At 41.1% G+C, this 23,326-nt stretch overlaps 1 protein-coding gene across 4 annotated transcripts in view; it reads right to left on the reverse strand.

Moving 5' to 3' along the window:
• The window catches only part of med16 (mediator complex subunit 16), a 96,215-nt gene that overhangs the window by 33,659 nt on the left and 39,230 nt on the right, over window positions 1-23,326 (reverse strand). For all 4 annotated transcript variants that reach the window (XM_062452333.1, XM_062452332.1, XM_062452331.1 and 1 more), the window contains one exon: window positions 15,183-15,316. In XM_062452333.1, coding sequence (XP_062308317.1) covers window positions 15,183-15,316 — 134 coding nt within the window. The remainder of the gene's footprint in view (window positions 1-15,182; window positions 15,317-23,326) is intronic.

A 23,326-nucleotide genomic window follows, 5' to 3' on the forward strand; every position in this document is an offset into this window, starting at 1 on the left:
CCCCGTTGTTACATTTGATAGCCCATTACAAATCTTACTAAACCAATGACAAATCTCACTACTGTTCATTACATTTCCATTTTATTTCAATAAATCATTGTGTATCATTTTAACTTGCATAATCTATTCCCTCACGTTATCTGACCCGCTCTACACTTAGAAAGAATTAATTCCTTCAGACGACTGATTATTACATATTTAACCTAGGTTTCCTTTGTGTCCTAGCCCCAATATCGAGGTGGTGTCCCGTCAACAATACTAGATTATAGATTAAGTATTTCTGTTATTCAACGAGGGGGTCAGATGGCTGAGCGGTTAGGGAATCGGGCTGTGTCCCTGGGCAAGGCACTTCACCCTATTTGCCTAGGGGGAATGTCCCTGTACTTACTGTAAGTCGCTCTGGATAAGAGTGTCTGCTAAATGACTAAATGTAACGTGCAAACCCTGCTACATAGCGAACCAGGACTAAATGTAGGCTATAATAAAAAATACTAAAAGATCTGGACCAGATCTGGTCCAAGAGAATCGAACTACAAGTGCGAACACGACAGTCCTAAGCTCCACCAGCAATGAGCAGTAGCTAATTAGAAACTAGCATAGAGTTTTTGCACCATTTTGTGTCAATGTTACCACACAAGCCACAGTCCAATATATTGTTCAGGGAGAAAACATTTGAGAGCAGGATAAGTGGGAGAGCAAGCTGAGATCAAGCAAGCAGAGTTCAACTCAAGGGAACCTTTGGCCGTGACATGACCATCTGATCAACCCGATCTCTCACTTTAACTGGTCATAGGTTGCTGACTTTGCCTTGGCAAGAGTTTTCTTGGAGTACGCCTGCTTGTAGCAGACTGACCCCTTTGCCACCATGAATTGTTTGTGGGTAATGAGGTTACTTAGGGTCTCCATTTGCATACTGGGTCTTAACTTGGTTTTATTTTTTGTGACGAGACGGAAGATGCGTTCGCAGTCTGTGTTGGAATTGAAGATGCAGAGGATAGCCAGCATCACCCTGCACAGCAAATGATACTTGAGATGGCCATTCCCATCCTTCAGCTGGTTCATCAGGTGCCACTGTGTGTCTGGTCTGTCACAGCTGGTGATGCTCTCTGGCAGAACATCAGTTTGATAGGACATGAATTGACCCTCAAGCTTGTCCATCTCCTCAGCATTCATCCTCAAGCAGGGGAATCTGCTTGTACCTTATAGAATTGAAGTCTGCGCTGTCCCGTGTAGACATGTCAGCCACAGGAGCATTCAGGATAACTGGGTCATCGTAGGGAAACTTCTTGACCATGTACTCCACAGCCTTCATGTAGAAAGCCCGCACAGCACTGTAGACCTTGGCCAGCTGCAGCTCCTCAAGCTCAGGGTGATCTGCTATGAAGGTTCTTGTGTTTACATTTAGTCATTTAGCAGACGCTCTTATCCAGAGCGAGATCGTATTGTGTTATGCCCAATAAACAAGGTCTCATCACTCTTCTGGTTGCTTGGTTCTCTGAATGGTACCTGGTGAACCTCAGCAGCTGCATGGATCACCTCAGGCTTCACAAATCGGTTCAAGAGATCCTTCAGCTGTGTGGTCAAGGTCCTGTGCAGTACATGTACGCAAGGTTTGTCTAGCTGCAGCAGAGTGTTGTCCTCATAAAATACCGGCAGGACTGCACTCAGAAAGTAGCAGTAAAGTTTGAATGTTGGGTCCTTCAGATGTTGACATGCCCTCTTCACTCTCTTTTGTGCCCATGTCTTGGGCTGAGTGGCTGCAGTGCTAGATGTCTTGGGCTTTGCAGTTGCAGTCTTGGGCTGTGTGGTTGCAGCTGCTGGTCTTTTCTTTGCCTGACTGGACTTGGCTAGGGTTTGTTAGCGGGAGAGATAGCCTGCCAAATCAAACCCAGAATTGTCCTTGCTGCTGCCACTGAGTTGATTTCTCCTTGCTGTGGGTTGACATGTCCTTACTGCTGCTGTGAGTTGCCTTGTTCTTGCTGCTGCTCTGCGTGGACTTGTCCTTGCTGCTGCTCTGCGTGGACCTGTCCTTGCTGCTGTGCCCAGACTTGGACTGTTCTGACTCAAAGTATTACAGCAATGCAGGCCACTGCTGCAACAACCTGGCAATGCATTTCTCTAAAGAGAGCCACGAGTACTAACATGTTTCACAATCTTCCGCATTTCCACTCCACACAGGTCCTGAAACTCTTTCAGTCCCTGTTTCCTCTTGCTGGATTTGTCCAGGTAGAAGAACACATCCACAAGCAGCTCTTCAATGGGCACAGGCAGCTGAGCAGCAGCTTTTTCTGCAGCTAGATCTGAATCAGATGGCACGGGCATCCCAGCACATATACTGCACTATTCTTCTTGTTGATGTACCCTGATGTACCCTGCCGTGCCCTCCTTGAGTCCTTGCATCACCATGGCATTATCTGCCCCAAAGCTCATGCAGTTGTCCCAAGTAATGTCACGTTTCTCAAGTTCACTGTCCATGAGTTTAAATATGTTCTGACCAGTAGATGCCACATGACACTCCGGCATAGACAACAACACTGTCAGAACACGCCCAAGTCCTGCATCAAAGTACTTGACAACTAGTGGATACAGCTTGCAGTCTCCATAATCTGTGCTCCCATCTTTGGCTAGGGAGTATGGAGCCGTCTTCATTGCCTCCGTGATCACAGAAGCATCTTCCTTGGCAAGGGCTCCTACAATGGCGCTGCTCTTTGTGCGACCAGACCTATACTTTTGCAAATACAATTGCAATCACAAAAATATTGCGATGTATTATCATGATTATACTATAGATTAATATTAATATAATATTAATATCAATATTAATCAAGCATGAAATTAATCCTCTGTAGAGTAGGCTCATGTATAAGGCTCATTTTTTTCACTTTCATATGAAATGAAACATTTGTATCAGAATGAAACAGAATCAGTATAAGTCAGTAGGGATGGGTATCGAGAACCGGTTCTTGTTTAGAACCGGTTCCCAGTGAATCGATTCCTTGGAATCGTTAGCAAAATTCCTTAATAATTCTGTTAACGATTCTCTGTGCCGTTGTGCATGCGCGAACTTTTATAGTTTATTCAGACAGACTGCAGCAAACATGAAGAAGCGTTCTAAAGTTTGGTTGTATTTCACACGACAAAATGACAACAACGCCACTTGTAACGCGTGTAAAAAGTATATTTCGTTGAAGGGAGAAAATACTACAAATATGAAGAAGCATTTGAACACACAGCATGGAAGGAAGTTACTGGAACGTCATGTGTTCGATGCATGCAGCAGCACAGCTAACGTTCACGCTTCATCTCTAACTATCTAAGGTAGAGCTAAACTGCTCAAAAGTGATCACAACCACTTGTTACTGTGTGAAGCAATTTGCCTTTATTGTGTGTAGTTGATCTAGTTATCTTCTGTCCCGTCGTTTGAAGCATACATTTTAGCTCCGGCATTCATCTCCCATTAGTATTGATCTTATTGATCATTTCACGTTATCGGGGCGGCGTGTTATCAGCAAACGTTCGCGTGACCCATTATTAAACTGAGCATATCGATTTTTAATCCATTATTAAATTTAGCATTTTAATTGTTTAACCTTTTAATAGTCCTGTTAAATGTGCCTGAAAACGCCTAAACAACATACCCAAAGTACATTGAAAGCTGTTGTTGAACCATTTGGAGTACATGCATGTAAATGGTCTCTTTTGAAAGGTGACACTGAAGTTATTTCCCCTGTTGTTAGGACCCCTGTAAGTCCTACTGGTGTTGAGTAATAGAAGCTTGAACACAAGGAAACTGAAAGTTTCTATCTCCGACTAGATTTTGTTTTGAAAACAGAGGCCTGAAGAGGCCTAGAGGTGGTAGGTATTAGCTCATTTCAGAGCCAGTCAAAGCCAGTTTGAGAAATTAGTTTAGAATGAGTGTGTGTGTGGCGGGGTGCAGGACGCACAGACCTAGTTGGCTGTAGAGGGGAGAATCGATAAGAGAATCAATAAAGAATTGAATCGATAAGCAGGAATTGATAAGGAGTCGGAATCGTTAAAATCTTATCAATACGCATCCCTATAAGTCAGCAATCATTAATCAGGGCTCGACAATAACGATGGCCTGATGGCCCGGGGCCAGTAAAAAGTAACGTCGGGACAGTTAAACTAGCAACTCACTGGCCCGATCGGGCCACTGCAAATTATTGATTGAAAAAAAATTTGCATTGTAAAAGTTAACATCCTTCATATGTTTTGCTATCTGCTAAATGCATAAATAACTTTGCAGCTCGTGGGGCGCACATTTGGCAAATCAAGAGTTGAGGAGTGAAGAGTGGTTGTCAAATTGTAATTCTCTAATCTCGATACATTTTTTAACAACTGGTGCGAGACAATAAAGTGAAGACGGCTGCAAAGTAGAGCTACGAGCTCAAACGGAAGCAACTTTTTTTATGGAACGAAGATGCACTGTGTCGTCTGTCGTATGTTCCCGTCTAAAGCCTTCACATCATGAACATTTGGGTCTTTCTGGGTATTATACATATTTTGAAATATACATATTCTGAATACAAATCTGTTTAAATCACTCAGATATCTTTATCACAACTGAAGTTACATAATTTTAAAGTTGACCTGTGTCAAAAAGTGATAAGGGAGATAATTGCATTCAAAGATTCCACTTTGTTTCATTCTAATTCTGTGGCGAATATGGAAAGGAAATCCTTTTGTTCGTAATCACGTTGTGAATGTAAATGTCAGTTTAAGTACAGGCTACATTAATAACTTCTCAGCAAGTTATTTTTAAGTTTAACAGCCTGACTTCATTGATCAGTTGTTTGGGGCTGCTGCAGCACTCAAAAGAGCAGGAAAACTGAGCATTTGATTTGATATGGCTTGGAAATCTTGCTAGCTGACATGTCTAAAAACCGTTTAAATTAACAGTTTTTCATTAGTAATTAAACACTTTTTGTAGATTACAATGAAGGTTAGGGTGTTATCTATAGAAAACATAAAAAATCTCAATGTTGACAGAAAAAGATTTTCGATCTTTTATCGCTTATAGCCAACAATGAGCGGCCACGACATCCGACGGGTTTCCGCACGACGCCACACAAATAGGCTGCTGTTGTGCTTTTGTTATTTTTAAACTTTTTTATTTCTCTCACATTGGATATAGGCTATATTTAAAGGTAGACATCAATGTATAAGATAGGATGGAGTTACATTTTGAGTGGATTTAGGGGAGGGGCCTCGAGCTCCGACTTTGCAGGGAGCCTCTGCAAAGTCCCGGCCGCCACTGATGGGAGACCAATGGCGGAGCTAAAAGGTTTATTTCAAACAACGGGACTTAAGATAACGCGATCGACTACTCACATTCAAAGCAAAATCGTTTTTTTGAACCTCAGAATAGATTTGGCTTTGGACGAACAGCGGAGACTAAATATTAGCAAGGGGGAAGGGGGGCTTCTCACCCCTCATTCGCTAACATTACATTCATATCAGAGTAAGCCCTTGCTCCGTTGATTTCACATTATTTCTCTGAGGATTGTTTAATGTCTATGTGAAGCCATTTAACATCATACAAGTGGTTGTATTCACTTTGAATCCAAGCTTTTTATTGGTGAGCTGATTTTGAGAAATTAAACTTTGCAGCTAAAGTAGTTTTTCTGGTTGCTATGGTAATCTAGTTGCTTTGCTAGCTAACTAGCTAGATAAGGAAACTTTAAATAATCTTAAACGATTTAAATGGAAGAGTTCAATCTGCATGAAATGATAGCTAGTTATCTAGCTGACGGTGAACAGGACTGCAACCGACCCCCCCCCCCCCCCGCCCCGCCACCTACGGTCTTCTTCTGACAACCGTCTGGTGGTCCCACCGCTCAAGAGCGCTCGGTCCCAACACAAGCCCTTCTCCTGTCTGGCCCCCCAATGGTGGAATCAACTCCCCACCTCCATTAGGGACACTGACTGTCTCCCCACCTTCAAGAAAAGGCTCAAGATGCACTTGTTCCGGGAGTACAACGGCACTTATGAATGCTTGGCTGGACCTGATGTTAGTTTCCTCCAGGATCACAATGACTCATATTGAGAGACTTGTTGCTCTTGTTGGTTAGTTGTAACGGTTTTTAAATTATTGTACTCGCTGTAAAATATTTTTGCTGTTTGTTTTTCTACAGGTACACTCTTGCACTTTTGAGTTTCATGTTGTTTAATTGTAACTTGTTTAACTGCATGCTCTTATGGTTCTTCCCTTTGGCACTTATTTGGTTTTTCACAATGTATGCTTCATGTTTTGGCTGCTTGCAATGTTTGGGGCTCGTTGTTATGATCAGTGACCTATGCTCTTTTGTAAAGCTCTCTCTTGAAAATCGCTTTGGATAAAAGCGTCTGCTAAATGCATAAATGTAAATGTAATGATGTTATAGTCTCTTAGATTTAACGTATACAATTATAATGGGAAAAGCCTGTGCAACTTCGTATAAAAGTGTTAATATTCACATATTAACACAAGTTCATAGGGCACTACACATTACACACTATACATTTGCGACCTTTTGAAATGCCATTGCGACCGTCATTTTTAATGGGTCGCAAATGTATCACTGATTATTTTTGTGCTTACCTTACGTTTTAGGCAATATGCTATGATTTATTATGAGCATTTGTTAAAACAGTAATGTGTATTTTAAGAATACGTTTTAAAACATGCTCTGAGCATTCAACACATCAAGTTGGCTTTAGCCCCGCGACCCCCCCGCCCCCCTCCCGGAATGGTGTAGTAGCCTAACGTTACATTTAAAAACAAATCGACCTCTCGTCAAGACGCACGCAGCAATCGCATATAGGCTACTCAAATCTGCCGTGTTAAAATGAAGCAGACAATTCGCCATGTACGGAGCATGTGAATGAGAATGATACGGACATATGAATTTCAGCACCAGTGGCTCAAAGAATACCGGTGGTCATAGGTGCCATCACCAGCGTATAAGTAGCCTAGTATTGGCAAACTTTTTCGCCAGCGCAAGGCGCAACGTGTAGCCTATTGAAAAGTCTAATGTTTTAGTATCGCTTCAGATTCCTCACTACATAAAATGTGGTTGTCATTACAGTTTTCTAAATTAAATAAACCTCGGTCTGCGAAAAAGTAGTATTGCCAGGCAAATGAGGCAATACTTGTTTCAAAAGTAGTATTGCCATGGCAATACTGGCAATACTGACGGCGGCGGCAATGGTTAAGGTAGCCTACCAAGACAGAGCAATGCACTGTGTGTAGCCTACTGTAAATTATGTGGGCCGTCAATTGCAGGACTGTCCAAATTTGTAACAGCGTCAAAACAATTAAAACACGAAACATTGAAGCTTCACAATGAAGGTAAGAAGCACGTGAAGTGTAGAGACAGGTAGGGCCTACATATCCCATAACACAGCAGCACTCCCGAATGCATTTCGGCATTATTTTTCCTTAAGAGTTTAGGAGTCTGCCCATCTGTGCCCCAACCATAGCATGTTGAAATCTAAAATAAATTCATTTTGCACTTCATAATGTAGGCCTACTGTATTTTCTATTGCAGTAAATATATCCCAATCAATGTTAAAGAAAACAAGAAGGCATGTGGTTTAAAAGATGGCAAGTAATTAAAGGTCCCATGGCATGCTGCTTTGTTTTTTCCACAGGTACACTGCACTTTTGAGGTTCTTGCTGTTTAATTGTAACTTGTCTAACTACATGCTCTTATTGTTCTTCCCTTTGGGACTTTTTTGGTTTTCACAATGTATGCATCATGTTAGGCTACCCGCAATGTTTCGTTGTTATGATCAGTGACCTATGCACTTTTGTAAAACTCTCTTGGAAGTCGCTTTGGATAAAAGCGTGTGCTAAATGCATAAATGTAAATGTAATGGAGGTGCCATTTCTGTGTCTGTAGCTTTAAATGCTATGAGGACGAGAGAGGCGGGGCTAACTGCAATTGCAAGCCATGATGTCTCTTGAGGAAAAAACAATATTGCGATTGCACGGTCGTAGCTCATTTTCTCATTGGTGGGCCAAATTCTCCGTGCGGGCAAAGCAGAGAAAGGGGAGGTAACCTTTCCCCTTATGACGACATAAGGGGAAGATTTTCAGATTGGAGCATTTGAGCTTTCATTTTCTCAAAGGCGAGAAAAATACCCATGGCTTACTCCTATCGAAATTTCTAGCCACGGGGGGACCAAAGGCAGGCTAGGGGAACTCATATTAATGTTAAATAACCTCATAAAGTGACATTTTCATGCCATGGGACCCTTAAAGTGCACATCTGTATGCAATACAGGTTCATTATTGTTCATTATTATCCAGAGCGGCTTACTATAAATAATTTGTGCGACCAAATCATGTTTTGCGCCAGTAACTGAAAAAGTTAGTAGCGCAAGTGCCACCAGTGGAAAAGGTTAGTGTACAGCCCTGGTTCATCACAAGCTAGCAGCTGCCAACTGTATGTACCTTACCTATGTGTGTGTAAAGAATGCTTATATGAAATATGAAAAACAACCACTAGTCAATGTGCAATTGACTAGTGGTTGTCCAATTGTCCAATATCCAATTGTATTGCATCCTGTTAAAAGTAGTGACGGCATTAAAAAAAATTAAGTACGGACAATCGTTTTGGCTCTTTGCCGACGCAAGGGACGAATCATAAGACGGCTTATTAAAAGCTATATATAAGTTATATGTAAGCTTTAAGGCTGTTTGGATGTCAACACGTGCACGTGGCTGCCTGCTAAAAGAATGACATCAATTTGTTGGGTAATGCGTAGGATATTCAAGTCAAGCGTAGCAGCGTAATTGGGGCTTGGAAATCGTATCTACTATGCCAAATTTGTGTATGTTGGAAGCTCTGAGTATGTAATAAATTGTTGGTAATCACTCCAGAATAAAATGGACGAGCTAAGAACATAATCAGAGACTCCTCCCATCCAAGCCATGACTTTTTTGAACTTCTGCCTTCTGGAAGACGCTACAGATCTATGCGAGCTGGAACAACGCGCCTCAATAACAGCTTCTTCCCCTCTGCTATGACCCCTGAACTCCCAAAGCTGACCTGGACCTTTTCTATTTTTATTTTTTACCTATCCCCATCTCCCCCCTCCTCACTGGACTGAGCTACCTATGACAAAAGAATACCACCAGTTTGTATCTATCTATCTATCTATCTATCTATTATCCTGCTGGAAGTAGCCATCAGAAGATGGGTACACTGTGGTCATAAAGGGATGGACATGGTCAGCAACAATACTCAGATAGGCTGTTGCGTTTAAACAATGCTCAATTGGTACTTGTCATCCCCCACACCATTACACCACCACCACCAGCCTGAACCGTTGATACAAGGCAGAATGGATCCATGTTTTCATTTTGTTTACGCCAAATTATGACCCTACCATCTGAATTAGCAATTGGAGAGGTGTACCTAATAAAGTGGTTGGTGAGTGTGTATATATATATATATATATACTACCGTTCAAAAGTTTGGGGTCACCCAGACAATTTTCATTAAAAAAACAGACGTTTCCACCTAGAATAGTCATTTACCACGTTAACAATGTATAGTGTTTTTCTGATTAATTTAATGTTATCTTCATTGAAAAAAAGTGCTTTTCTTTGAAAAATAAGGACATTTCTAAGTGACCCCAAACTTTTAAACGGTAGTATATATATATACTGCCTGGCCAAAAAAAAATCACGACCTGGGCTGCGTTTCCCGAAAGCATCGTAAGCCTAAGTTGATTGTAGAGTCCATCGTACGATGGATCTTAGTTGTACGGGCCGTTTCCCGAAACCATCGTAGCTAAAGAGGCACTTGAAAATCCTTGTAGATTAACGAGAGCTCCAGACCAGTCGTAGATCGCTAAGTGCATCGTAGCACAGAGACTCAGTGGAGACACACGTAGGCCGACCATGAAAACTACATTAGACTAATGCTGAAAGTTACTTACATTTACATTTAGTCATTTAGCAGACGCTCTTATCCAGAGCGACTTACAGTAAGTACAGGGACATTCCCCCGAGGCAAGTAGGGTGAAGTGCCTTGCCCAAGGACACAACATCAGTTGGCATGAACGGGAATCGAACTGGCAACCTTCGGATTACTAGCCCGACTCCCTCACCGCTCAGCCACCTGACTCCCCTACTTCCGATGGAAAATAAGATTATTTTGGTTCTCTTTTTACAGCAGTTACGCTGGAACTGGGATATTTCTTAGTGAACCATACAAGTTTAAGTGCCGAAAAAATATCAGAATCCGGTTTATTCTCAAGTAAATTTAGGTTACACAAAATAATTTGATTTGGTGGGTTTGGCGCATGCAATGAAGGTATTTAAAAAACAAATGTCAGTCTTATTCAAAATACTATAAAATTGAAATATGGCTGTTGTAATGTGCAATAGTAACTAGAAATGCATTAACGTAACGCTTTTACAAGTACAATAACACAACAACAATTGAACATTGAAGATGTTTATTAGAATTATAGGGCTGGTAGCACACCAAGCCACGCCACGCCAAGATGAAGAGGCTGGTGGCAGAGCCGAGCCTGATGTTAGGAGATGGTGGCGCCCAGGAAATGGAAAGACTCCACAGGGTTGACACACAGGGTGAAGGGGCTGGGAGGGAGTGAAAACTTGTACAAAAATCATAAAAGCCATTGAAGATAGCCTAAGTCCTGCACCGCAGACTTGTCCCCTCTGGTTGTGGGGAATTGGATGTGGTCTGGGATGTGGCAAAGTAATGCAGTTGTGACAGCCTGCACAGATCTTGACACTGAGGCCTTGGAGAGCCCATGTCCATCTCCAATAACCTCCAGAAAACTGCCAGTGGCATAGAACCTTAACACTGCCAGTAGTTGGGTTGCAGGGGTCAGTGCAAAGGACCTCCTTGTTAGCCTCTGCATGTCTGCTTCTATGTGGTTCAGTAGCAGCATGATATCATGATGTCATCTGACATATCTTACACTCATAATGAGTATAATTGATCAACCATCAATTAAAGTAGAGTTGATTATTCATGTCAGAAACAATGATTCCATGTTGAAGACGGGGTATTCATTACTTATGTGTTTGTCATTTGTCACAATGTCATTTGTGGCCAATATGTGAGAATTATGAGATTGCAAACATGGTCTTGGAAAGCTGTTGGCCTATGCAAGATTGTAGATATAGTCAGCACTAGAAAATAAGACAGTAAATATGTTGGATTGAGATGCTTGTATTTGTACATTGAATTATTTAGGCTGCTAGCTGGGACATGCCATGTGTGATACCATTTATATGCATGGTTTTTAACCTTGTAGTTCAATCAAGTAGTAAATATAGGACTCATATATATATATTTGCCTAAAGTGGAGTAGCCTACCAAGAAGAGTTAAAAACCAAGGCACAAGTAATTTGAGAAATAGTTGTTTTAGTGGAGTTTGTTCTCCCTGCTCCTGCTCCTCACATGGATCTATAAGGTAAACATGTAAGGATTGGACAGGCAACACTGAATATATGATACAATACACAATTCAGCCTTTACTTTAAATAAACATTGTATGCTTAGGCTAAGGTAACCTAAATTTGACACTACCTTGTTGATTGGCAAGAAGAATAGGCACAGAAATGGAGGGCCTTGTGAACTTCATCTCTTCAAACAAGAGCTTCCTCACCTCAATTTGAAGACAAGCCCACTTAATGTCCAAGACCTCCTATTGGTATTTAGCATCCTGTGTCGCTGATTGCAGGGTCCTAACACCGGTGTAAAACTCAGATGCAGCATAGTTTGCACGTTCACCTTATTGTCTTTGCCTTCATGTAGCATCATACAATGCACATTGAAATGTACTCAAATAAGTAGCCTATAATAAATGTAAAGTTTTCTGTAGCGACAGAAAATATTTTTTGTGTACCGTAATTCGTTAAATATTTTGGTTAACGTTTACATTTTAAAGTCTTAAAGTTGCGTCAGAAGAATCACATTTCAGTACAATGGACAGCGTCTTGATAAGTGCAACTTAAGAGACACGTACGATGGTTCTCCTGAAGAGCATGTTCGGGAAACGCACGTAAGAAATAACGATCGCTATGGGGAAACGCAGCCCTGAATGGAACTAAGCAAATAGGTAAGAGCCTCCCATTGGATAATTACTGCATGGGTGATCATGTTTAAGTTGCCAACAAGTTATTTAACCCTAACTGATGCAGTGAGTAGCTTCTCATTTCTTAAACAACCATGTCGAAGGACACATCCTGTGGTCGTGGAAAATATGTTAATCTCTTTCTCTTTTTTTCAATGTTATGCACCCAAAGAATGAGGTCAGTTGACTACCTGAATATACTGAATGATCAGGTTATTCCATCAATGGATTTTTTCTTCCCTGATGGCACGGGCATATTCCAAGATGACAATGCCAGGATTCATCGGGCTCAAATTGTGAAAGAGTGGTTCAGGGAGCATGAGACATCATTTTCACACATGGATTGGCCACCACAGAGTCCAGACCTTAGCCCCATTGAGAATCTTTGGGATGTGCTGGAGAAGACTTTGCACAGTGGTCAGACTCTCCCATCAACAATACAAGATCTTGGTGAAAAATGAATGCAGCTTTGGACAGAAATAAATGTTGTGACATTGCAGAAGCTTATCAAAAAAAAATTTGGCCAGGCAGTGGGTACACACACACACACATACATACATACATACATACATACACACAGGGCGTCAGGTGGCTGAGCGGTTAGGGAGTCGGGCTAGTAATCTGAAGGTTGCCAGTTTGATTCCCGGCCGTGCCAAAACACGTTGTGTCCTTGGGCAAGGCACTTCACCCTACTTGCCTCGGGGGGAATGTCCCTGTACCTACTGTAAGTCGCTCTAGATATGAGCGTCTGCTAAATGACTAAATGTATATCACTTTGGTCTTGTCAATGGAACCATTTGGCAACTTTTTAAAAGTAAACTTTCCATTTAGAATCTTATTGGCATCCATTTCGGCGTCTCGCGCTCGCCATCCACTCAAAACGTAACGGTAGCCTACTACTCTTTAGCCGGCTCGCAAGCCTAAACAAGTATGTGCGGCGTGCCTGTTGTTTTGTTTCCGGTCTAGCTAGATCCGGTGTGGTGTTGTAGTTTTTCTAACGTCAGTAGTTGTTGCAACAGCATGTGAAAAAAACGACAGGGTTTGCTAGGCCAAAAAGAACGTTAATCTCGCCATGAAAACAAATTGACGCCGTTAAAATGGGTTTGCGTTAACGCCGTTAATAACGCGTTTAACTGACAGCACTAATGTATATATATGGTATAATAATGTGATAATACTACAACAACAAAATGACCTAACTATTTGAACTGCATTTACATCAGGCATACAGTGCATAGTGGCTTGTAAAAAATATATTTAACCTCTTAAGCATCCTGTTAAATGTGCCTAAAAACGCCTAAACAGCATACCCAAAGTAAATTGGAAGCTGTTCTTGAACCATTTGGAGTACATGCATGTAAATGATCTCTTTTGAAAGCTGACACTCTGAAGTTATGTCCCCTGTTGTCAGGACCCCTGTCAGTCCTTCTAGTGTTGAGTAATAGAAGCTTGAACACAAGGAAAGTGAAAATTTCTATTTCCGCCTAGATTTTGTTTTGAAAACAGAGGCCTGAAGAGGCCTAGAGGTGGTAGGTATTATCTGGAAGACTAAATTGGACCACAGGTTGAAGCCTTACCCAATTCAAATCAAAAGTCAAACATAATACCACAATATATTCATATTTGACACATGTTTTTATAAGAGTACATCCAGGAATTTTCTAAAAGGGTCTTTTGGAGACTCCAAAATGACCCTTTGTAACCAAGGTCAAATAAAAAGGTAATATTTTTCATAATTGTTATCTCTAATGAAAGGTGGTACTTAGAACTATCATATATAATAGCTAAATCCCTAATTAGTAATACTGAAACACAAAAACTGAAGCATGAACACATTGGAGTGCTTTATCTGATTCCAAGGATTGGCGCACAAAGAACACTGATTCTGTCAACCATATTGCGCAATCGACTGTTATTTTGAAGGCTCCACAGACGCATACAAATGAGGTATTGGCATTTTCAGCTAGCTGTCAGCTACAAGGCTAACAAGCTAATTTCAGAGCCAGTCGAAGCCAGTTCGAGAAATTTGTTTAGAACGAGTGTGGGGGGGGGGGCGGGGGAGGGGGCAGGACGCACAGACCTAGTTGGCTTTAGAGGGCTGTCAACGGGGCATGGAAGCTCCTATTGGGTCGAACAAGGTGTCAATCAAAAGGGGAGGGTTCAACGGACATTTTGATACCTTCATTTAGTAAATACTCCGTTGCTAACCGGAGAAAATAACACTTTTATGTGAACAAGTTGTTTCTTCCGTCGGCTAACTTGCATAATGAAACAAAGGATAATGGCTATTCATGAACGTAAAACATTGTATTTGGACGAATTACTTTACATGGTTAGATACTTTGAACCCTTGGGACTTACGCAGATCAAGTTTTGATGGCATGATTTGCACACCTGGACCTATTTGAACAACTTAGGGTGAGTACAACTTTTTTCTTTGGCATTGTTGAAGGAATGTTCACCGGAAAAAGACGTTGACTTTGCTTGCTATTGCGACTTGATCTTGAATTGGTTTATTTCAATGGAAGCACAAGAATCGTAGCTTTCCAACGATGTATAACATGTGTAGCGTCTAAAAAATATATTTGTTAGAATTTAGTGCGTCGTAACTGAGGGAGGGGGAGGCAGCATTTTTGTCTCGCGGGCGAAACAGGAGCGTAAACAGGTTAAATTAGTCTGCAAGGCAGAACTACTGCTTTTAAAATGTTTAATGTGTTGTGTATTTTGAAAAGAACCAATAATCAGGTAATTGCAAAAACAAGACTTCACGATTGGCTGGTACAAACACACAGGAGGAGGGATTAGACCTCCATGAAGTCGGCCTGCCCAGTTGTTCCGTAACATATTTAAATATGGCTTCTGTTAAAAACAGGGCTAATTGAATATGTGAATTAGCCATGCGTGCACTAAATATTGAAGCTGAAATGCAGCAGGTGTATGGCTCAGGCCCCAAGGACGTGAAGAATTGCTCTTAAAAAACCAATCCAGTATCCCAGGTTCTGCCCATGGCAAACCTAACCAGTAAATAATCCAACAGAACAAAGCCATCCCCTTACCTGATTGGGTAGGTTGGCCATCAAGTAGAGGACAAAGTCTCCCACCCATTGTATGAGCTGCTGTAGAGACTGAAGAGGGGGGCCATCAAGGACAAACTCTTCAGTCTTGAGGTTTATCATCACCTTGTCTATGTCTATGAACAAAATTTAAAAAGGTACAAGTCACAAACTGCAAGCTGTGGTATCCTTGAAAATGAGGGCGTTGGTCATTCTATAAGCAACTGATCTTGGGGTCGACATGTACCTGGATAGATAGTCCTAATGCCAGTAAAAAAAAAAGGCAAACATCAAACACGGCAACAAGTTTAGCATTTGTTGGGTCAAGGATTACCGTCAATCAGTCAATTACAGTTATGTGGTAGTTTGCATTCAAGTTAATGCTTGTATTAAAATATTGAGTTCAGGCTTGTACTTCTGCTGTAAAACAGAAAAGTATTGAGTTACATATACATTCAAAAACATTGTTTTAGTCATACTAGATGCATATCTATATGAATGTGACTTTCAAATAGCCCACCCTACCACCTTAACTAACACATTTTCTGCAGGAAACCCTGATTGACTATTTACCTTAAAAAGGTAATACTGTTGTTGGTAACGCAGTGTTGATATTACTAAGGCTGTGTCTGAAACCGCTCCCTATACAGTATATAGTGCACTATTTAAGGTGTCAGCCATTTTTAACTCTGCTTAAAAATGCAATTTTTAACTTGTAACTAGCAAGGGTAGCCTAGCAACAGTAAGTACATTTTTACGGTTGAGGTTTATTTAAGTTCTACTTTTCACCTCACCTTCACTAGCTACAGAAAATCGTATCAAGTGACTAGTCACACACACAGCTAACAGATCCGCAAATCAGACTAACGACAACTGTCGACATGTTGCCATTTCTGAATAACGTAGTGAATTGTTCATGACAACATGTCTGCGACAGCTCCCGAGTGCGCTCTGATGTCAGCGTCTGAAATCGCTCACTCATTTAGTTCACTCACTGCTGAAATATAGTGCACTCACTGCCGTTCACTATATAGGGAAGAGTGAAAGAGTGAACGAGTTAACGGTTTCAGACACAGCCTAAGTGTAGCAACACCGGTCCAGTTGTCTCTTGATTGCTAGCTCAACCGTTGCTTAGAATCAAAGTAAACTAACTTGACCCAGAATGCCTTGCGTTACCGTATTGAAACAATTTAATATATATATTATTTTTACAAATTAATTTCATTTATTGTCTTAAAACAAACTTACTTATGGAAATATTTTTTTTTGAAACCATCAGTGGGATCATTTGCTATACACTACTGTAAATTAAGATAGTTTTGCTGCTATGTCGTCTTACTTGACGACGTGAGCGACCCATGCTAACACTCAGTATCTAAGCTGAGTGGTAAAGCAATGTTACTTCATGAGGGGGCCCGAAGCTTTGCATTATCGGGTCCGTCACCAGGCCCATGTACGTCACGGGCCCTGGTGCAACCTCACCGGCTGCACCGCCTATAGCTATGACCCTGCCCGGACAGGTAAGTACATTTTGCAGCTAAGCTAAGTACTAGACTACCGATGTGTGGGAATCGCAGGAGCTAACCAGTCGAAGGGCGTACAAAAATACAGGGTGTTGCTATCACAGCCTGGAAACATAGCTGGCTACATGTCATCACACTGTCCTTTGCCTGTGGCGTTTCTGTAACCGTCTTGACGTTTTTTGTGACAAACATGCAAAAAACACGTAGACAGTGAGGAAGCATTTCAAAGTGTCAAAGAAAGACGCTGTAAAAAAATGGCTGTAAGTAAGTAAGACTATTTATATAGCACATTTCATACAAGAATTGTAGCTAAAGGTGCTTTACATAAAATCAATAAAAACAATAATACAAGTGATAAAAGTAATAATTAAAATAGCAAATCTATAAAAACAATAATATAACTAGAGAGGGTACAATTTCTGGGGAAATTGTAGGGTGTGCTCGCTTGCTTCGGTTGTAGGTGGGCCCGTCCCCTTAAGTTTTTCCCATCTAGTGATATTTTCAAGCATTTAGCTTACTCAAGAACCCCCTTTGAAACAAGCTACTGTAACAACATTGTCACCGGCAGTATTTCCGATGGAATCGCAATTTAAACAGTACCATCTGCTAACTAAAAATATGCCCCCAAAAACGTAAATAAGCTTTACATCTATTTAGGGAGAAATGGCTAACTCAAAAGAAGGCTAGCCAAACTTGACTGAGTGAGGGGATTGTTTTTAGGCGTCGGAAATGAGAATGTTTCTTTTGACATAAAGTTTAGGCTGTGGCACTGAAGCCAGCGACGCACCACACAAGCTTGAGTTTAAATACATTCTTTAATGTGACATAACTTACTGTACATGCAAGTCTTGATTTGCTTAAATGTACATGTATGATGCTGCTAGTACACCACGGCACAATACGATACTCGCTGTGCAACAGCACATCTATCCACGTTGTATCCATGCGTCGTTGCTAACGTAACAACGTTGTCACCGGCAGTATTTCAGATGGAATCGCGATTCAAACAGTACCATCTGCTAACTGAAAATATGCCCCCAACAACGTAAATAAGCTTTACATCTATTTAGGGAGAAATGGCTAATTGGGTGTGCTTTGCCTTCGGCAAGGGCACAACCTTTGTTCTCTCACATATATATTATTGGGTGTGCTCAAGCCTTCGGCGAGAGCACAACCTTTGTTCTCTCACATATATATTATTATTCTTATTATTCTTTTTGCCCCCCTAAAACTCAGTCAATATTTGGCCTACATAGGCAACCTAGGTGTCAAAAGTTTCGTCTTGGTAGCGATTGAGTTGCTTCTATTGGAATTTACGTTCCGTTGCATGGTTTGGGCTTAAGTTAAGTTTTTGAGGCGAAAAGTGAAGCTAACGGTGGCTAATTTGCTAGCCACAGTCACTGACGTTACTAACGTCACCACGTCACTAACGTCACGAAAACACGCGTGACTACCCTTGGCAGAACATTCGTTTCGCATCTGTTAACTTGCCTTCGGCGAGAGCACAACCTTTGTTCTCTCACATATATATTATTATTCTTATTATCTTTTTTGCCCCCCTAAAACTCAGTCAATATTTGGCCTACATAGACAACGTAGATGTCAAAAGTTTCGTCTTGGTAGCGATTGAGTTGCTTCTATTGGAATTTACGTTCCGTTGCATGGTTTGGGCTTAAGTTAAGTTTTTGTGGCGAAAAGTGAAGCTAACGGTGGCTAATTTGCTAGCCACAGTCACTGACGTTACTAACGTCACTACGTCACTAACGTCACGAAAACACGCGTGACTACCCTTGGCAGAACATTCGTTTCGCATCTGTTAACTTGGGGGATAGCTAGGCTAACTATAGCTTTACTGCAAGGCAGCTGCAGAAACGCCACAAGCAAAGAGGCCAGGGTGATAACTATTTACTCATTTTACTTTGTGATATGACACACAATTGTGATGTATAATGTACAATATCAGCTGATATTATTAAGGAAGTACATCTACTTTCGGAAACAGTAGTCTACTATTTCACTGAAGTATTAGCATCATGACATTAGCCTGTGTTGCCCGGGCAACACATACTACAGTGGTCTATGATGTATCTGTTTTCAATCGTTAAAATAAACATTCCTCACATATACATTTTCGTTGTAGGATTTATTCTGACATTAGTAAACGATTTGTTGGTGAAATTACCATTACCTGTGGTTTCAAACCAGTGTAGCTCACTGCAACGCTGTAGCTTACGCGAGACACACTACAAAAACATCTACAGTACACAGCTGTTTAGGAAGTCAAACGGCGACAGAAAATGTTCGGCACTCCCCTTACTTAAATCAAAAGTCTATCTAACTACTAACCTGAACTTCATTGCCAAAGCCTAAACGTTGTCAATCTGTTCATGAAAATAATTAATTTCAGCCTAAACCGTACAACGGAACGTTAAATCGAATTCAACCAACGCAATCGCTACCAAGACGAACACAGCAGTAGTCTAGTACTGTACCGTAGTAGTAGAATTTACCGGGGCAGCTTCTCCACACAGGGCTATATCGCATTTTGCGTTACTGACAATGAATGATCGCTACCAGTGAGCTTTTTATGAATGAGCGATTTTCCACTAAATAAATGTCAAGCTTATTTACGTTTTTGGGGGCATATTTTCAGTTAGCAGATGGTACTGTTTGAATCGCGATTCCATCTTCTACTGCCGGTAACGTCGTAGAATAATCTTCAAAGGGGGTTCTTTATTAATGAATGAATGCAATATGAGTAGGCTAAATGCCTGAAAATATCACGAGAAGGGAAAACTTAAAAGGACGTTTAAGTCATAGAGATTAGGTCAATTTTTACACCGCTCTGCCAAATTTATTCGTTTTGATTCAGCTATGAGGCTGCCTCTTACAGGGGAAATGAGAAGACATCTATTTCATTCTACACTTCACTCGTATTTTGAGTTGTAATTGAGCAGCAAAAAAAAGATGCTTTTAAATCTATGTAATCTTTATAAATAATAAGTATGCATTTTTATATAAAATACAGAAATATCAGTTGTAAAAATTCAAAAACGGACCCCTGTGCAACCGACGCAAGCAAGCACACCCTACAATTTCCCCAGAAATTGTACCCTCTCTAGTTATTATTATTATTCTTTTTGCCCACCTAAAACTCAGTCAATATTTGGCCTACATAGACAACCTAGGTGTCAAAAGTTTTGTTTTGGTAGCGATTGAGTTGCTTCTATTGGGATTTACGTTCCGTTGCATGGTTTAGGCTCAAGTTAAGTTTTTGTGGCGAAAAGTGAAGCTAACGGTGGCTAATTTGCTAGCCACAGTCACTGACGTTACTAACGTCACGAAAACACGCGTGACTACCTGTAGCAGAACATTCGTTTCGCATCTGTTAACTTGGGGGATAGCTAGGCTAACTATAGCTTTACTGCAAGGCAGCTGCAGAAACGCCACAAGCAAAGAGGCCAGGGTGATAACTATTTACTCATTTTACTTTGTGATGTGAAACACAATTGTGAAATGTAATGTACAATATTAGCTGATATTATTAAGGAAGTAGGCCCACATCTACTTTCGGAAATGGTAGTCTACTATTTCACTGAAGCATTAGCATGACATTAGCCTCTGTTGCCCGGGCAACACATACTACAGTGGTCTATGATGCATCTGTTTTCAATCGTTAAAATAAACATTCCTCATAAATACATTTTCGTTGTAGGATTTATTATGACATTACATTACAAGTAAACAATTTGTTGGTGAAATTATCATTACCTGTGGTTTCAAACCAGTGTTGCTCACTGCAACGCTGTAGCCTACGCGAGACACACTACAAAAACATCTACACAGCTGTTTAGGAAGTCAAACGGCGACAGAACATGTTCGGCACTCCCCTTACTTAAATCAAAAGTCTTTCAATAGGTGAAACTATCTGACTACTAACCTGAACTTCATTGCCACAGCCTAAACTTTGTCAATCTGTTCATGATAATAATTAATTTCCGGTGTACCCTCTCTAGTTCAAAAGAAGTTTGCTACGAGCTAGTTGCGGTGGCTAGCCAAACTTCACTGAGTGAGGGGATTGTTTGAAAGCGCCGGAAATGAGAACGTTTGTTTTGACAAGCTTCCTAGATTCTTTGTAAGCATCTCTCTTTTGTATTTGGGGCCACATAGTAGGACTTCGGTTTTGTCTACATTTAATTTAAGAAAGTTATCATTCATCCATTTGTTTATTGCCAACAGGCAGTTGGTAATGGAATTTATGGCCGTTGCATCGTTGGGTTCAGTGGATATATATAGTTGTGTGTCATCCGCATAGAAATGGAAATCTATGTTATGTTCTCTGATTATGTCGCCGAGTGGTAACATATGAAGAGAAAAAAAGTAATGGACCTAAGCAGCTTCCTTGAGCAACCCCGTAGCAGTTTACATAGATTTAAAAGCATCTTTTTTTTGCTGCTCATTTACAACTCAAAATACGAGTGAAGTGTAGAATGAAATAGATGTCTTCTCATTTCCCCTGTAAGAGGCAGCCTCATAGCTGAATCAACGAATAAATTTGGCAGACCGGTGTAAAAATTGACCTAATCTCTGTGATTTAAACGTCCTTTTAAGTTTTCCCTTCTCGTGATATTTTCAGGCATTTAGCCTACTCATATTGCATTCATTAATAAAGAACCCCCTTTAAAGATTATTCTACGACGTTACCGGCAGTAGAAGATGGAATCGCGATTCAAACATTACCATCTGCTAACTGAAAAAATGCCCCCAAAAACGTAAATAAGCTTGACATTTATTTAGTGGAAAATCGCTCATTCATAAAAAGCTCACTGGTAGCGATCATTGTCAGTAACAACGCAAAATGCGATATAGCCCTGTGTGGAGAAGCTGCCCCGGTAAATTCTACTACAGTACAGTACTAGACTACTGCTGTGTTCGTCTTGGTAGCGATTGCGTTGGTTGAATTCGATTTAACGTTCCGTTGTACGGTTTAGGCTGAAATTAATTATTTTCATGAACAGATTGACAAAGTTTAGGCTGTGGCAATGAAGTTCAGGTTAGTAGTCAGATAGTTTCACCTATTGAAAGACTTTTGATTTAAGTAAGGGGAGTGCCGAACATGTTCTGTCGCCGTTTGACTTCCTAAACAGCTGTGTACTGTAGATGTTTTTGTAGTGTGTCTCGCGTAAGCTACAGCGTTGCAGTGAGCAACACTGGTTTGAAACCACAGGTAATGATAATTTCACCAACAAATCGTTTACTTGTAATGTAATGTCATAATAAATCCTACAACGAAAATGTATTTGTGAGGAATGTTTATTTTAACGATTGAAAACAGATGCATCATAGACCACTGTAGTATGTGTTGCCCGGGCAACAGAGGCTAATGTCATGCTAATGCTTCAGTGAAATAGTAGACTACCGTTTCCGAAAGTAGATGTGGGCCTACTTCCTTAATAATATCAGCTAATATTGTACATTACATTTCACAATTGTGTTTCACATCACAAAGTAAAATGAGTAAATAGTCTCACCCTGGCCTCTTTGCTTGTGGCGTTTCTGCAGCTGCCTTGCAGTAAAGCTATAGTTAGCCTAGTTATCCCCAAAGTTAACAGATGCGAAACGAATGTTCTGCACGCGTGTTTTCGTGACGTTAGTGACGTAGTGACGTTAGTAATGTCAGTGACTGTGGCTAGCAAATTAGCCACCGTTAGCTTCACTTTTCGCCACAAAAACTTAACTTCAGCCTAAACCATGCAACGGAACGTAAATAAAAATACAAGCGACTCAATCGCTACCAAGACGAAACGTTCGACACCTAGGTTGTCTATGTAGGCCAAATATTGACGAAGATTTAGGGGGGCAAAAAAAATAAAAATAATAATTAAATATGTGAGAGAACAAAGGTTGTTCCCTTGCCGAAGGCAAAGCACACCCAATGAGCAGCGTGAGTGGTCAACATAGTGCAATCGGATACTGAGGTAAGGTGGCTTGTGCATACTGTAATTGCCATTAGATGGACTTGTAATAGTTAAATAAGTGAATGAATGTCAATGGGAGGCCTTGGCCTTGTTGAAGAGGCCAGTAGCAGATGGAAAGAAACTGTTCTTATGGCGTGAGGTTTTGGTCCTGATGGACCGCAGCCTTCTGCCAGAGGGGAATAGCTGGAACAGGGAGTGACCAGGGTGGTAGGGGTTAGCCACAATCTTCCTTGCACGCCTCAGGGTCCTTCGAGGTGTGCAGATCCTCGAGGGTAGGCAGATTGCAGCCGATCACCTTCTCGGCAGTGCGGATGATACGCTGCAGTCTGCTCTTGTCCTTGGCAGTGGCAGCAGCGTACCAGATGGTGATGGAAGACGTGAGGATGGACTCAATGATGGCTGTGTAGAAGTGCACCATCATTGTCTTTGGCAGGTTGAATTTCTTCAGCTGCCGTAGGAAGTACATCCTCTGTTGTGCTTTCTTGGTGAGGGAGACTTGTGTTCCCAGCGTAACGCACTGCTTCCTGTCAGACAGGAAGTCTGTGATCCACCTGCAGGTGGAGTCGGGCACGTTCAGGTGGAGTCGGGCACGCTCTGGGAGAGCTTGTCCTGAAGCAGGGTGGGGATGATAGTGTTGAAGGCAGAG

This window comes from Osmerus eperlanus, chromosome 26, assembly GCF_963692335.1.
Source record: "Osmerus eperlanus chromosome 26, fOsmEpe2.1, whole genome shotgun sequence".
In the NCBI taxonomy this organism is placed as follows: domain Eukaryota; kingdom Metazoa; phylum Chordata; class Actinopteri; order Osmeriformes; family Osmeridae; genus Osmerus; species Osmerus eperlanus.